Raw genomic sequence first — 16,547 nt, 5'->3', positions numbered from 1 at the left:
TTTCTTTCTTTCTTTCTTTCTTTCTTTCTTTCTTTCTTTCTTTCTTTCTTTTATAAAGAGTTTTATTGGGGAATTGGGGGGATGGGAACAGCGCTGGGGAATCGGGGGAAGGGGAACAGACAAGTTGCTGTGGTTTTGTTCTTCAGTCTAGTTGTGGAGGACGCCGCTTCACTGGCCCAAGTTGGCACCATCACCGCGCTCCTCCCAGGCGAGGCAGACCAGTCGCCGGCCAGTTACTTTCTAATGTAGAGCTTCTGAGGGCCTTCTGCGGAGACCCCGGTTCTATGGCGTTCTTAGAGTTGAAAATCCAGACTTGGAATTAATTCATGCAACAAATGTTTATGGAGAGACTTCTGAGTGCTGGGCATCTTCTAGACCCGGAGCAACACAGTAAGTGAGAGACACAAATGGCATTCTAGTTGTGGAAGCACCTGGAAACCTCTTGCTATTTTTTTATTTTTCTTTTCTTTTTCTTTTTTTTTTTTTGCTTTTCAGACAGATCTCAGGCTTCACATTTCTTCCTCTTGGTTCTGCAGTTTGCAGCCGTACGGCAGCTGGGTGAATTTTTCACTCATGGTTCAAGTCTGAAGATGTGGTTAGGCGTGTTCAGGGTCAATGCCATTTTATATCAGGATACAGCAGGGCCTCTGCCATCTTTGAAAAATCTCCAGTGAGAACATCTACTAAGTCGTTCATTCTTTTCTCAAACGCGTTTTAAACTCTTAAATAAATTGCAGCTCAAGTCTATAGATCACCGCTGTAAAGTCCGAGCAAGTACTCAGTGTATGGTAAAGGTGCTCCCTCAATGCCAGTGATGGGACCGTTGTTATTATGAGCAGCGAGAAGGAGAACCCGGGGCTGCACAAACCTACAACAGACTCCTGCACACATGCTGTCTGTCACACTTGGGATGTCTGCCTCAGGCTCCTTGTTAGATTCAGGGACCCAGCAGAGGAGGAGGCATCCGAGAGTGCTGCCGGCAGAGTGCACTTTCCTGAACAAGGCTTTGATGGGGTCAGGAATATGCTTCTGTGGCATAAAAAAATATTTCGAGCAGGAGGCATTTGAGTTCCTGAACAGTCTTCTCTGTCTAAAAGCAGAGCCTTCCAAAAGAACTCAGAAGAATCCAATTGTCATAACCCTTGTCACTGGAGAGAAGTTGGCAGCACACCTCAACAGGCATTGTCACAGAACTATCTTATTGCCCATCTACTCTAGGTAAGGCCTACTTACCTTTCCTAAAAGTCATGTGTTCCTGTAAGTGCCCTTCCCTCCGTCTCTTCCCCTTTTAAGATAACGTACAAGTCCTACATTCTTACTGCCTCTTTTGAGTCACATTTTTCTGTGAATTTTTGTAGGTATATTAATAAAAATACATGACTAAATTTTGTCTTTCTCTTGTTAACCTGTCTTTTGTTAGTTTAATTTGCCACCCCAAACCAAACCTAAATGGGTAGAGGGAAAATTTTTCCCCCCTGACAGTTTTGAAAAGATAAAATGGGGTACCATGTTCTATATGAAGGGGGAAGTTCTTGGCTTAGGGGTCAGGAGGAACCTTTCTGACATCTGAGGATGGAAGGATGGGAAGGACTTCCTTGTAAAAGTTTAACAAAAAAAGAAAAACGAAAGGACTAAGCAACTGAAACAAATTCCACAAATCTGATCTCCCCCCTGGCCAATCCTCAGTGAGGCTCCTAACGAATTTAGAGCATTTGTGGGAACATAGTGAGTATTGATGACGATGGTGATGATGGTGATGGTCCTGTGGAGAGAAAATGATCAGAAAGTCTTCCAGAACCTCAGAAGCCAACCTAGACCCCAGCCTCCCCACTTAAGGGCTTCATGGCACTCATCATATTATACTGCAAATTTCTGTTTCCAACTTCTTCCTGCCTAAACTGGTATATGGAGGGCAGGACACCCAACAGACATTTACTAAGTTTGTTGACCAATGGCCTGACTGCCCTCCTTGGGGAGGGAAGCTGAGCCTGGTGCACACACCAGCTGCTATAGGACACACAGAGCCAGGAGAGCACAGAGGAGAGGACACTAGGAAAGGATGGGCTGAAGGAGAGCTGGGGACCGAAGACAGGTAAGGAGATGATTCATTAGTTCTTTCGCTCATTCATTCATTCATTCATTCATATTCACCATTCATCATTCATTCTCTGAACGTGCACTCTGGGCACAGAGCCTGTGCTGGGCACTAAATGAATAAACTGTCATCTCGACCCTCAAGGTGCGCCCCTTCTGGGTGAGTGGGCAGGGCGGGGTGGGTCGCCTGGGAATAATTTGGGGGTTGGGAACACACTTGTTAAAAAACGCGCACTTTGAATCCCCTCCCAGATCTATTAAATCAGAAGGTATCGAAGTGGGAACGAGGAGGAATCAGGTGGCTGATGAATGTGACGTTGAGAATACTTGGATAGTGTGATGTCAGGCCAGGGGCTCTGGAACATAGGAGACCTCCGCCTGGGAGACCCTGAACAGTTTCCGGAGGAGGCATCATCTGACGGTTAAATAAGTTCACAAGCATCTCTCGGCCGGCTGAGTCTGTCCTGGCTGAAGGGGCGGCGGGGCGGGGCCAGCTCCGACCCCGCCCACCGACCTGCCCTGTGAGGTGCGGTCGCCTTCCGAGGTGTATTGGCCTGCGGGGCACTCGTAGCCGCCCCTTTCCCAGGTGACGCACATTTGAGTCGCCGTCGTCGGACGGTCCCGGTTCGAGTCCCCGCCTCGGCCGCCATGGCGGACGCGGAGCCAGAGGCTGAGGACGGCAGCGAGGATGGCGGCGGCGGCGGCGGCGGCGGCGGCCGGGCTCTCCCCGGCCAGAGCGGCAGCGCCACCCGTGTGGCCCCGCTGGGCCCTGAGCAGCTGCGGCGGGTCCTGGAGCAGGTGACAAAGGCGCAGCCGCCTGCCCAGCCGCCGCCGCCACCCTTCGTGCTGCAGGACGCGGCGCGGCGGCTGCGGGACGCGGCTCAGCAGGCCGCCCTGCAGCGGGGCCCCGGCGCCGAGCCCCCGCGCCCGCCGCGCCTGCTGCCGCCCCAGGTGAGGCGCCGGGAGGGGCGTGGGGAAACTGAGGCCGGGGGACCAGGCCTCGCGGCGGGCAGGCCGGGGCCCGCGCCCCGCTTCACTTCATCGGCCTTACAGCTACCGGGCCGGAGAGGCCGGTCTTCGCCCGCGTTAAAACTCAGTGTCTCGCACTAAGCTCCGTAGGGACGGCAGACCTGCCCCACCTGCCACCGCCCCGGCGATGTCAACCCCTCCCTCCAGCACCCCTCGCTCTACGAGCCTTTGCCCACGCTGGGCTCTCTGCCTGGACGCCCTCACGCCTTCTCTGCTTTCACGGGCTCCTCCGTGCCGCCCAGCCCCTTCAGGCCCCTGCCCATTCGTCCCGCACTTACTGGGCACTGACTGGACGTGCAACCTTGAACACAATCAATGGGAGTGACAAGGGGGCCGCTTTGGACTGAGCACTCCTTAGGCTTGACACTGGAACTGAGACCTGAGTGCATTAAAAGGAAACACAGTCGTTTTCAGGTGGGAAGTGCTGCAGATGCCACCACCGCCTGGACTTGGGACAGAATTGCGTACATTGTAGCATTTGATGCAGGACTTCCCACACTCTTGCGTGTAGTGCCTGGATTTGTAACCCCAGTGCCCAGCACAGTGCCTGCCATACACTTAATGAATGAAATACACATAAACAACCTGTATACTACCAAACCTGCTTTCTCAGTGGCCTTAGCTACCGGGGAAGTTGGAATTGGACCAGGGTCTTTCACATCTGTAAGACCACATCCCCTTTCAGCACCGGATTTGTAAATGACAGATGCTTTTCACCCCAAAGCTGCCGAGGGGCGCTTTCACTAGAAGAATTAGGTAGAGAATAGAATCAATAATCCTCATTGTTTTTGTGACTGGGTGATTTTGGCTGCTTAGAGTTTTACCCAGTGGGTCATCAAGAGTGGAGCGGTGTCTTGCTAAAGTTAGAAGGCAAGTGTGATTCTGCCCAAACTACTTCCTAGAAGTGTGACCTTGGGTAACTCAACCTCTTTGGGCTTTGATTTCCTTGTTTGCAGGAGGTATGGCTCATTGGATGAGCTTTCTGGCTCATAATCGCCTCCCAGATAAGTCGGGCAGGCAGGTCTGTGGAGTCAGAAGGGTGACAGTGGCTGACGCTTGCCGAGCCTCTGCGGGCCCGGCACTGTGCTGGGTGCTTAGTTCTCAGCAGTGACACAAAAGAGTGTGTACCAGAATTTTACGACGAGGGACAAGCTCAGAGAGGTTGAGTGACTCTGCCCAGGGTCCCCCAGATGTGGCTGCACTCCAGGGCCCGTTGAATGTGGCCACAGCTTTTTGGGTTGGGTGTGGCAACTTAGGAAAAAGTCTAAAAATGACATTTTTCCATCAAATGAAAGCCAACTCTGATTGAGTTAGGTGGCATGATCACATTCTACAGCTAATCTTATTGGAATGATGTCAGTTTTACCTGCCTTCATGGTAATGTAATTGTGCAGCCTATTCAGCTGATACTCTGAGCCCCAGCTGTGCGGTGGAGGCCACAGGGGCAAACCAGTTGTGGACCTTGCCCCTTAAGGAGATTATAATCCAACCAAGGAGGTAAAACGGGACTCAGATAACTTCTAATCCAGGTCAGAAAGCTAGAGACAGGTAAAGAACTAAATGCATTTTAGAGAAAGGGAGAGGTTGTTTCTGGCTGAGGGAATCAGAAGCAACTTTGTGGAAGAGGTGGCATCTAAACTAGTGGATGGGAGCTGAAAATACGGAAGAGGGAGGAGAGGCAGTTTTGAGGTGGGGGTGTGCATTTAGAGGGTCTGTGGTGTCCTGGGGGTGGTGCAGATCAGAAGGCACAGACCATGTGGACACTCTCCCACAGGTCAGATGTTGGCTCTGTCCCTCCCCATCCTGTTCCTGCCCCACAGAAACTTCTAGCTTCCTCTGACACACTGCCTTTTTTCATGCGTCCATGAGCTCACCCGTGTTTTTCCTTACACCTAGAATACCTTTTCCACCCGCAAAAATTCATCTCACCCCCTAGGCACCCCGCAGAGCTCCCCTCTTCTGGGAAGCCTACCATCCCTGGGCTGTTCCTGCCTCCTGCTTCTCACCACACACATTGCACTGTGGTGTGACTGTTTCCTGCCTGCATCCCTTAGGGAGCCTAGTCTGCCTGCAGAGTCATCAGCAGAGCTTTTAAAAGTACAGATTTTGGGGCAGGGGACCCTGATTCAGGAGGTGTGCCGGTGACTGGGGCATGGCAGGGGGACCTGCCCACCTCAAGGGCGAGGTGAGGGCATGGTTTATGTTTATGTACTGGTACCGGAGACATGCTGAATGAGATGAACATGTAACCAAGTATCAAGTCTAATACATGGCAAACTAGTCTCAGTAGCAGTTAAAAACTTGCACCAGTTTTGCCACTGTGGTAATCCTAAAACAATGGGGTTTGGGGGGTGGGGGGCGTGTGTGTGTGTGTGTGTGTGTGTGTGTGTGTGTGTGTGTTTCATGTCATTATCAGGTAGTGTCCCAAGAGCTTAGAGAAACATTCTATAATAAGTAATGTAGTAAAATGAAACAAATGTGATTATTAGAGATATGCAAAATGAATCTAGTCATTTGATTCACAGTAGTCCAGGAATGGGGACTCCGGGGATGCTGGCACCAGCTCTGTGCACGTCTTCATAAACCAGTCTATTCAATTGTCTCTGCTGGTTGCAGTAGGCATGTAACATGCACACAGAGAGAGGTACTCCACCTTGATTTCAGTGAGGGTGTTCATTCTGCTCTGACATTTTTATTGAAAAAACTGGGGGCGACTTTGTCCTGCAGGGGGCATTTAGTGATGTCTGGAGACATTTTTGATTGTCACACCATAGGGGTGCTACTGGCATCTTCTGGGTAGAGGCAGAGATGCAGCTCAACACCCTACAGCTCACAGGATGGCCATCCCAACAAAGGATGCTGGTCCGAGATGTCACTCATGCCAGGGTTGACAAAGTCTGATCTGGACGATGTCTGTCCCTCTTCTCTCCCTGGAGAAAGATGCTCATCATTTCTGCTCTGTGAAGGCAGGAACCTTGTCATTGTTGCTGCCCCTCCGCTGAGTCCATGACAGCTGTATTCCTGACACTTGTAACATTGTCTCTGACGCGTGGAACATTGCTGATGGCAGCCCTCCCTTTAGTGATGCTTTGCTGTTACACACAGTGCTGCCTTGAATCTCCTAGACATGCATCTTTGTGCCTATGCCAGTGTGTCTTCTGGAATCTAAGAAGCAGAATTGCTGGGTCAAAAAGCACATGCATTTAAAATTCTGTCAGATGTTAAAAACCAGTGGTAGGTATGTGCCCTGGAGAAACTTGCAATGTATACACGCACATCCGTGAAGGTTCAGAGCAGACCGTAAGAGCGCAGGGTTGGAGGCCACCTCTCCATCAGCGGGAGAATGTTCTCCTACTGCAGAGAAAATGAATCCCTGAGAACTACGTGCTCGATATCGGTTAATTTCACAAGGAAGAGAGGGAGTAAAACAAAACAAAACAAAAAACCAACAACCGGAAAAAGCCCCACCAAGTTGCCAGAGGTGATATTCACTTATATAAAGTTTAAAAACATGTCAAAATGGAACTAGATGTTTTTAGGGATACTGCATCTGTGATATAAAAAAGGCATGAGGAGGAGAAGCAGCGGGGCCAGGACAGCAGAGGAAAGGGCGTGCGGTGGGAAGAGGGGCGCGGTCTGGCCCGCACTGGTGATGCTGCTTGTCTCAAGGTCGGTGGCAGGGACCTGGGGCACGTGATTCCTTACGGCTTTTTTGGTTTCCAGAATTTCATTAAAAACTTTACAAAATGAGCCTACATTCTGAATTGAGTCCAACTTAGAGCACCAAGAACTCCCAAGTAAATACGTGTGGTAAAGCTTTTATGAGGAAGGATATTTCTGAGTGGATCATAAAATCCATTCAGTGGATTATGACTAGTATTTTTTTTAAGCGATGGAGAATAGATGCTCTCAGAAGGCTTTTATGTAGGAATAGTAAGTGGTTTCATGAACTATTAATGTACGCAAATATTTCGCAGGAACCTATGTGTGTGACTTGAAGTGTATTACTGTGGTCTGGTCAGAGAGGTTAAGAGGCATCACTATAAACACTACAGATACATTGTATAGACTTTTATGGATGCGAGATGCATTTTGTGATTTAGGAAAAGAATTCCAATAGTGGATTTAAGATGAGAGCAAAATTGTAGAACTATGGATAAGCATAGTGCTTCTTTTCTCTTTCTCTGTTTAAGCAACTGGAAGCCATTTATGTCAAGGTAACACCTGGAGAAACAAAAGGTCAGGAAAGGCCGATGCCCCCGCTAGCTGCCGTTCAGCCCACAACAGCCAGGCTGAGCCAGCCGCCTGGGAGATGCACCAGCGTGTTGGGGCTCAGTGTCGCTAGGCCTCAGCTGCTCAGGGCACAGCCGCTCCTGAGCGCCAAGCCACAGCCGCATTTCCTGAGCCGCCGCTCACCTCAGACTTGCGTTCCAGTGTTTGTCCACAGGCCGCTGCCTGCCCTCCGGCCAGTCCCTGCAAAGAGAGTCGCCGCCCCCCAGGCTGCGAATGGACAGGGTGCCATGTTGGCCCCTTTGTCAGCCTCTGACCCGCCGGCACTGACATCTGTTTCATCCAGTTCAGCAAATTTACTGATTTCCAACTTGCATACAAACCACACTGAAAAACTGAAAAAATCTTTAAAAGTGAAAACGCGTTCTGGGCGGATATCTCGACCTCCCAAGTATAAGGCTAAAGATTATAAATTCATAAAAACGGAGGATTTGGCCGACGGTCACCCGTCAGATTCCGACGATTATTCAGAACTGAGCGTGGAAGAAGATGAAGAACAGAAGGAAAAGCAGGTGCTCTTCGACTTATCGAGCTGCTCGCTGAGGCCCAAAACCTTCAAGTGTCAGACATGTGAGAAGTCGTACATAGGAAAGGGGGGGCTGGCCCGGCACTTAAGACTGAATCCAGGCCACGGCCAGCTGGACCCTGAGATGCTGCTGTCTGAGAAAGCCAATGGGAGTATGATCCGGGGCTGTGCTGATGGCAGGACCCTCAGCCTGACGTCCCCACGGCTTTCCACACCAGCTCTTGTAAGTGAGGAAGGGCCTGGGTCATTGGGGTGGCTTACAGGTAATGTTACTATCTGATGACAGTGTCTATTCCTGCCTGTCATCCTCAAATTAACTTTCATGGTGTTTGGGGTGGGGGGTTCAGGCAAAGGCTCAAGCAGAACCAAAATCCTATTGGGGGATCTGAGACCCCACCACTGTCGGCAGTGCTGCCGGTAAGTGAGCAGATGTGCATCCCCTTGAGCTCTAAGCAGCAGGGCCGCTGGTTCGGATCCCACGTGGGCCAATGACGCTACGCCCTCTACAGCTAAGATGGTGAACAACAGCTCGACCTGGAGCTGGGCTGCCGTGAGTTGCTGGCGATGGTGTAGGCTGCAGTGAGGCTGCAATGGGGCTGCAGTGGGCTGCCGTAAGCTACCATGAGTGGCCGGCAACGAGCGTGAGCAGCCGGCAGCTGGCGTGAGCTGCCGTGAGCCACAATGAGTGGCCGTCCAATGGCCAGCAGCCGGCTGCCTTAACCAGGAAGAGCGCAATGATCATAGTACTAACATGGGCCAGTGAAGCAATGTCCTCCACAACTAGACTGAAGAACAAAAGGACAGCAACTTGCTTGTTCTCCCCTGATTCTCTAACGCTGTTCCCTCCCCCAATTCCCCAATAAAATCTTAAAAAAAAAAAAGAAATAAAAGGCAACCATATTGTAAGAGAGAGAAAAAAAAAGTGCATCCCCTGTCTGGTGTAGCATGGTTTAGTGAGTGAGTCCGGCAGAAACGCAGTGGCCAGCTCCTAGGCCTGGTGTGTAACACTCGCAGAGCTCTTGGCTGATGGCTGACATGGCAATGAGGCCAGGAATGGTTGGGATTGGGGGCAGCAGCCCACAGGGCTGCTTCCTGGAGCACCAGCGGTAATACCCCGTTTTGCCCCTTCCAACACTGTCTAGGATGGGCAGCCTGTAGAAGATGAAGAGGCATTGGCATCTGAACCAGCAGATGGAGGTTCTTCAGCCCTTTTGGGACCAGAGAGACGTCCAGGACCTAGAAGTGGCTGCCCCGCGGCCCCTGCACAGCTGGGCGCGGCCGGCCTAGAGGAGAGCAGAGCTGCTGACCTGCACAGGGGTACGGGGGCCGCAGGCGCGAGCACAGCGAGGACCAGAGCCAGGCTCCAGGAGGTGCGTCGCCCCTAGACCTTGTTCTTGAAACTGTTTCTTCGATGTGTATGTGGCAGTTCGCTGGTGGGTGTCTGAATTTAAAGGTCAAACACCCAGACCAACTAGACGGTTCATCTGAAATGAATCAGATGATGTATGCAGTAAATACAAGGATAGTATTACCTGAAATAATTCCTAGGTTTACCTGTTTGAAATGCCCAGAGCCGCTTGCCTTTATGGAATAATGGTGACCTGTGTTTTCATGGAAGCCATCTAGATAACAACAGAAATGGGTTTTTTGTTGGGTTTTTTTTGTAAAAAGTTTCAAGGTATAGAAACATGTTTCAAGTTTTGAACCCTGGAACCTCCATTCCAGCCCTTTGAAAGTATCAATAAGTTTATTGAATTTAGTTGAATTGACTTGGAAAAGTGGAACCCTGAGCTTACTCAGATTGTCTTTGGCTAGGATGTATTTCTGTGCCTGGTAATGGCCAGATGTATATCTTCAAGAAAACAAGTGAAAAATAGCAAGAGACAGTGTGAGATAAGTGAGACAGCTGGCCCCAGAGAGAGAGAGTGGCTGTCAGTGTCCCGGGCCTTCAAACTCTGGCACACCACAGGAAGAAGTGGTTTCAGAGAGGGCATGGGTTTCCTAGAAAGACCCGTGAGGTTACATGTTCTAGCAGGAAGTTCAAACCCAGGTGAATTAGCTTTTCTCCCCGGAGCTTGTTGGTTAATCTGGGTGACTAGTTTTCAGGAGCTGAGGGGTTCACAAATTAACGTCTATTGAACACTCGGCCACACTGACCCAAGCCTCGTGCCGAGTTCCAGGTGCACCTCATTTCCCTGATTCCATAATTATTGACTTAATGGACGAAGAACGTGAAACTCAGGCTAATGACTTGTACACGGTCACCCCACAGGTAGGTGGCAGGTCCAGAACTCGAATGTTGGGTACCTGCTGAGTAGGAGCATGCGATGGGGCATCTGAGATCTGTGAGGCCTGTCTGCTCTGTGTAACAGTGACTCTAACATGGTGACACTATCAGCTGATTTAGTGCCACATCCGTCATACAGAGCTGAACAGGACCACTCTTGACTCTTCTCCGTGAGAACCCCCCCAGAAACGGGCATTCGTTTACACACTGACTGCGCGTCAAGCGTCAGGCCCTCTCTGGGTGTTGAGGGCACAGTGTGTGTAAGATAGACACGGCCCCCACTTTGGGGAAAGATGCCAGCCAAATGAGTGGTGACAGAACTGCCTGGTGGCCGAGAGTGTGAAGCAGGGAACTGAGGAGGTACCCTGGGTGCTGTCGGCCAGGCGTGGTGACCTGACACCCACATTCTAACCTCCCACACCCCTTGGACTGTTGGAAACTGGCTGAAACATTTTTCTTGAAGGGCTCTTGTAAGTCATAATTAGACACTTTTGTCTTGCAAATGAAAGGTTTTCCTTTTGCTTTTCTGACTCTTTCCGGGCCATCTTCTGCTGTCTGAACCCCCTCTCAGCCCTTGCAGCTCCTGACTGATGGCTCTTCTGACCTCCCTGAGCCTCCTAAGACTTCCTGTCTCTAGGACTGCCCACCTTTCCTGTCACCTTACTGCTGCCCTGGGTGAGCTCACCCACCCTCCTGGTTCCTCCCCCCATTTTCCCTCTGCTGACTCCCACATCTGACTGTCCTAGCCCGAGCCTCAGAGCTCCGATTTCAAACATCCCCACCACCTTCCTTGTCCCAGCAAAGCCCACAGCTGGCTTCCTGTCCCACCCCTACCTTGTAAAGGGTCTGCCTGGGTGCTCACCTGGGAGCCCAGAGGCACCTGTAGCTCCCCTCTCCCCTTCACTCACGCCTGCCCATGTCCAGCGGTCACTAAGGCCTGAAGACTGTGCCCTCCCTGCACCTGTCCCTCCCCGATACCCACCCAGCCCTGCCGTCACCTGGGTCCTCATCTTCTCCCACCTGTACTTTGGCGCTGGTGTTCTGACTGTGGGCCGCCTTGGGACTTGTTTGTATTTCGTCTCTGGCACTGGCTGGTGAGCCCTGGAGAGCAGGGAACGTGTTTCGCCATTGCTGTGTCCTTATTCAGGGCCTGGTACCCACTGCGCACTCAGTGCTGCCACAGGGGAGGCACACTCTGAATCCAGAATTGATCATAGGACTCTGTTAATGGGTGAACAAGTGGGATATTTAATAAAGCAGGACGTTTCTAGTTCAGAGTGGCTTAATCACTAAGATTTGGGGGAACTTTCTTTTTTTTTTTTTTTTTTTTTTTAGCTGAGCCATCCTGCTACCTGTTGGCAGCTCAGCGGCTGCTCAGCTCAGGCTGGACTCGAACCGCTGTTGCTCAGAGCTCAAACTCTTGAGCGAGCTCTTAACCAACTGAGCCACTTGTCCGGCCTGGGGGAACTTTCTTTTATGTTCTTGGTTACACTAACTTGTTGGTGACTAGGAAATTCTTGCGGGCTTTCAAAGATGTCAAATGCTTTCTTCTGGTAGTGTCTCCACCAGTGTGACCGGGAGGAGCTCGTGGAATTGGCTCTGCCTCAGCTGGCTCAGGTTGTGACCGTGTATGAGTTTCTTCTGACAAAGGTGAGTCTTCTTAGCGTTCCTGAATGAGTTAGGGGTGATTAGAAGCTACCCAGGAAGAGCCAGGCCTGTTGGAATCATTCCCGCCACCCCCCCCACCCCCACCCCCCAGGACAGAGCTGAAGGGAGGGAGCCTGCTGGTCCCGCCAGATGCCTGGCATGGGGTCTGACAGACCTGGGCCAGCATGGCCCTTGTCGCCCTTTTGCTGGGCACCCACCAGTGCCACCCTCCCCCCACCCCCCACCTCTGACAGCACAGCCTAGGCCGCCTGCGCCCACACTTCCGGGAGGCAACACGACTGTCCAGGGCAGTGCAGGCCTGGCCCCCCTCCCACCTGCAGGCCCCAGAACATGCCCCATCCTCAGGGCCTTTCTGCCTGAGGGCCCGTCCTGCTCCCCTGCAGGTCCTCTGGTGGCCGCTTCTCCCCAGGTCCGTTCTGGTGTCCCCTGCCCAGCACAGTGCTGGTCACACACTCGGATCTCACTGGGGAGTGAAGGAAACGCCCGCCATGACAGGCCGCTGAGGGCTCGAGGCTCTTGTATCCTTCCTCCCCGCCTTTAAATTTCCTTCTGTATTTTCCATCTCACCGCCTCGGGTTCAAACATTTTTGTCATCTTTATCTTCACTAAGGTTGAAAAAGGTCATCTAGCAAAGCCTTTTTTCCCAGCCGTGTACAAGGAATTTGAAGAGTTGCATAAAATGGTTAAGAAAATGTGCCAAGATTACCTCCGTAGTTCTGGCCCGTGTTCTCAGGAGGCCCTGGAAATAAACAGTAATGAGGTAACAGTCTCACGGGGAAAAGAGTTTTGCTCGTAGAGGGAGCCAAAGGAAGGGTGGCCACTAAAACGGAGAATGTTTATTTCTGTAGTGACCTCTTCATTGTCAACTTCTTTTTTTAGCTCTTTGTCTCATCAAGTGCAGATTTTTTTTTCTCTTAATATAAAAGTAATAAATGCTTTTTTCAGAAAACTCAGAAATGCAGGTAAGCTAAAAGAAAATTGTAAACACTCATAACCCCCTCTCTCCCTCACTGCTGATAATCACAGTTACCACCACGGTTAGTGGGGTGTGTCGTTTTTTTCATTAGGTAGGTTTTGGGGGATAAGTTACATGGGGACCAACAGTTACTGTTTATGTTGAAATTTCTCATTTCAATGTCATTGTCATTGTGAAATTACCTTTAGCTATATTGGGTCCTTAACAAAAATATGCTTTGAACTGATTTGACTTTTTTTGGATAAAACTGTTGGATGGGCATCGCACGTACTGCGTGGTCAGGTCGTTCAGGGGCCCCTCACTGTGTCCAGCATGGAGTCTCGGGGGCTCGTCCCCACTGTCCCTGCCGATGAGCATGTCACTGACTGGCGGAGTCCCTGCACTGTTTGTGAGGGCACACTGTCAGGTCGGTAGGTGCTAAACTTGCCGACCCTGTTCTCTCTCCTGACCTCGATCTGCTGCCATCGCCCCCCCCCCGAACCCCATGGTCTATGTGTTCTCTGTGACATCACATACGCTTTACATATGGAATCTTACCTAATCGTCACCAAATCCCTTCACGGCAGCTGTACGGGGAGGAAACGAAGACTCTGATAGGTGCAAGGTGGCTGCCAACATCACCCAGACTGTGAGCAGAGAACTGGGGCCCAGCTTGGACCCTCGGGCCCCCAAACCCACATCCCTCCACCAACTGGGAAAGGCGGTCTGGTTTCAGGATAGGCAGCATTAGTTTTCTGAAGGTACCAATGAGAATTCAAAACAGGAGGCCTAAGGGGCAAGGAAGTTACCTTGGTGTCAGGTAACATTATTAAGCTTATGGTGACGCTAAAGAACATGTTAAATTTTTTTAAAGACCTTTTCAGTGTCTTCTAAACTGCCAACACAGAACCTCTGGCTCTGATAGTGGTCCATTTTATCACCAGCTATTCCATCCACTCCGCATTGATCTTCATTTTTCTCACTGTTTGGACGGCGCCTCACCGTACAAAGGGACTTCATAAATTTAAACGCAGGCCTTCGATTCCTGCGTGTTGACATGTTTTGAGTGAAGCGTCCCTCTCCTCTCAGGTCGCTGAGTCACTAGGAATCACAGGAGAATTCCTGAGGAGAAAAGGTCGCAGTCTGCCCGCGTGCCCCAGCCGAGAGGTGGGCAGGGAGGAGGAAGAGGCAGCCCGCTGGCAGAAGAGGGAGAAGGAGGTAGGCCAGGTGTGGGGGCTCCAGGCTGCCGTCTGTTTGGTGGTGAATTTGTGCTTTGGCTTGCAGCTCGCAACCCTGTTGGCCTGTTTCTTCCTGGTCTTAGCTGATGGGTCCTCTCTTCTAGGCCGCAGAGGAGGAGCTGGTCTCTGCGAAAAGGACCCGAAGGGCATCTCTGCCCAAGGACACCATGGAGTCTTCTGCCAAGAGCGGAGGCCCAGGGAGGGCGGCCGTGTGTGCCCCAACGGCCAGTGAGGGTAAGTGGTCACGCCCCGCGCCTCAGAGGCCCGCTTTTCGGGGTTGGGCTCCCCTGTGGCCGCGTTTAAGAGAAGCCTCTGGTTCTCCAGAGCTTTGTTCCAGCCTCCCCACATTCTGTTGTTCCGTATTGATCCCCGTGAGTCTGGAGGTCTTTGAGGTTTTCGTGGGTCCTGTATTGAAATGAAGCGCTGTTGCCTGGTGGTGGGTGGTATGCCCAAGGGCCCGAGATGGTGGGCAGCCCTGAGAGAGGGCGGGTGCCAGGGCTGGCTGAGTCGGTGGCTTGGCTTTCGTGAGACTTGCTCTAAGAGCCAGCTGAGGGGTAATCTTTGAAAACAAGACATATTCTGGCTTTTATTCCGGCTCTGGCCAGAGCCTATCAATTAGACACTTGGGCATAATGAGAATAATTATAAACTTCCTAAAATCTTATCAGGGCCACCTGATCCCTTGCCTGATGCTAAGGTCTCCAGTTTAAAGAGGCATTCTCTATTTTTTAATTTATTGGGTTGTCGGAAACATCATGATGTATTTTTTCTATGTTCTTGTTGCAAAAATGCATCATGACGTTTCCAACAACCCAATATTACTTAATTCTGCCATAGGGGAGGGCAGACTTATTCCTTGAGGACACTGAAATCCCTCTGGCACCTGTTTGGAATCCGGCCCCTTTGCCTCGCTGGCCTGGATTTCCTCTTGGAACTCAATCTGTATCCGGAAGCTACCAATCCAAGTAGCAAGGAGAGTTTGTTTTTATTTTTTGGCAAGAAAATGAATGTGGACAGTGAGTGCAGTGAAGAGCACACGCATGATTACCGGTTTTCCCACACTGTGTAGGTTTAGACCCCCGAGTAAATGGGGACGCCTCCCACCGTCCTGAGGAAGGCCACACGATGCCCGCTTCGGGGAGCCACACAAGCATATCACAGGCCGGCCAGCAGCTTAAAGCACTTGCTGACCTAGCAGCGGGGGGCAGGGCTGCAGACCCTGCTCCCCACTATCAGGCTGTCAGTGGGCCGGGTCCTCATACTCAGTTGGGAGGGCCTGGGTTGCTGACCCAGGGGCAGGGGGCAGCGTTCCCCGTACAGAATGCTCAGGGAAACGCTTCAGACTTGAACGCTGGGGACAGCCCGAGGAGCCCGGGTCTCGGCAGCAGCTTGATGCCCGCGGGAGGAGTGGCGGCGGCCTTGCGGCCTGGCAGGTCTGGAAACGCCGAGGCTGGAAAGCTCCACGAGATGCCAGAGTACCAGCTGGGAGGCTGGCAGCCCAGCCCTGGTGAGGCCCTGCTTATGGAGGTCGCAGCCCCTCCGCTGGAGAAAGTCCTGCCCATGGGTGTTGTGCCAGCGGACTGTGCCGATAGCACCGGGTCTGAGCCAGGGCCTCAGCTCGGCCGGGACGGAGCCCTGTCTGCTGAACAGAGCCTCAGCAGCCATGTGGGGGACTTGGACCAACTTTCCTGCGGACCCGGGTCGCACACCGACCCAAGAGGACTGGAGGGCATCGTTGCTGTTGGTGAAGCCATGGCTTTTGAAATTACCAATGGGTGCCACGAGTTGTTGTCCCAAGGACAGGAGCAGATATTTATTCAGACTTCTGACGGGCTGATCTTGTCCCATCCGGGTTCCATAGTGTCTGGGGAGGACATTGTCACACTGACCGATGCAGCAGGGCCTGCCCTGCACACGGACCCACTGGAAGGGCCCCTCTAGGAACCGTGGAGGCAGAGCCCTCACTGTAAAACAGACTCAGAGCCGCAGCCCTGGATTTGTACGTATTTTATCCAAAAAAGGTCTAATTCAAGTCCTGTATGTGTATTTTTCTAATGTGAACACTGACACAAATAAACATCTTATTTATACAGAATAATGTTTTTCTACCCCACTGTCTACCTTTGTCTCTACCTTCTCATTGGCTAGTGGCAGCTGTGACCTGGGAGTGAATTCCTCCCGTCCGCCTGCCTCTCAGAAGCTGTAGGCAGCTGCTGCAGTCAGGACCGTTATTACCCAACTGTCTGCCTTGCTTCCTGGACCCAAACACCTGTCACCTTCCTCCTCAGTGATATGCTGCTTTTTCACCCGACATGGTCCATACCAGAAGCTTCCTCTGGGTTCAGTAAACAAATAAAAGGGCTGGCCGAGGGGCTCAGTTGGTTAAGAGCTCGCTCAAGAGTGCGAGCTCTGAGCAACAGGGTCACCGGTTCGATTCCCAGCCTGAGCTGAGCTGCCAAC

The 16,547-nt window shown here is 51.6% G+C and overlaps 1 protein-coding gene across 3 annotated transcripts; it reads left to right on the top strand.

The window, feature by feature from the left end:
* The first annotated feature begins 2,663 nt into the window (after positions 1-2,663).
* Positions 2,664-16,195, top strand: ZNF839 (zinc finger protein 839). 3 transcript variants are annotated; one of them, XM_019639407.1, is made up of 8 exons: positions 2,665-3,045; positions 7,317-8,162; positions 9,082-9,309; positions 11,784-11,876; positions 12,505-12,654; positions 13,939-14,067; positions 14,192-14,321; positions 15,157-16,195. In XM_019639407.1, the coding sequence occupies exons 1-8, from the start codon at positions 2,743-2,745 to the stop codon at positions 16,026-16,028; spliced, it is 2,751 nt and encodes a 916-aa protein (XP_019494952.1). In that variant the 5' UTR covers positions 2,665-2,742; the 3' UTR covers positions 16,029-16,195. The 3 variants fall into 3 exon arrangements, with proteins under 3 accessions (XP_019494953.1, XP_019494952.1, XP_019494954.1); XM_019639409.1 differs by having other exon boundaries at positions 2,958-6,604; XM_019639408.1 differs by lacking the exon at positions 12,505-12,654 and having other exon boundaries at positions 2,664-3,045.
* Positions 16,196-16,547: the final 352 nt, after the last annotated feature.

Source organism: Hipposideros armiger, unplaced genomic scaffold (genome assembly GCF_001890085.2).
Source record: "Hipposideros armiger isolate ML-2016 unplaced genomic scaffold, ASM189008v1 scaffold_43, whole genome shotgun sequence".
In the NCBI taxonomy this organism is placed as follows: Eukaryota; Metazoa; Chordata; class Mammalia; order Chiroptera; family Hipposideridae; genus Hipposideros; species Hipposideros armiger.
This window is presented reverse-complemented; position numbering and strand designations above follow the sequence as displayed.

What these genes read in the sequence shown, in the direction of transcription:
- ZNF839 (XM_019639407.1), top strand. Translation starts at nt 2,743, where the DNA reads ATGGCGGACGCGGAGCCAGAGGCTGAGGACGGCAGCGAGGATGGCGGC. An exon ending in ATGAGTTTCTTCTGACAAAG is followed by an intron (nt 11,877 to 12,504) that starts GTGAGTCTTCTT and finishes ATCTTCACTAAG; the next exon opens with GTTGAAAAAGGTCATCTAGC. An exon ending in GGCAGAAGAGGGAGAAGGAG is followed by an intron (nt 14,068 to 14,191) that starts GTAGGCCAGGTG and finishes CCTCTCTTCTAG; the next exon opens with GCCGCAGAGGAGGAGCTGGT.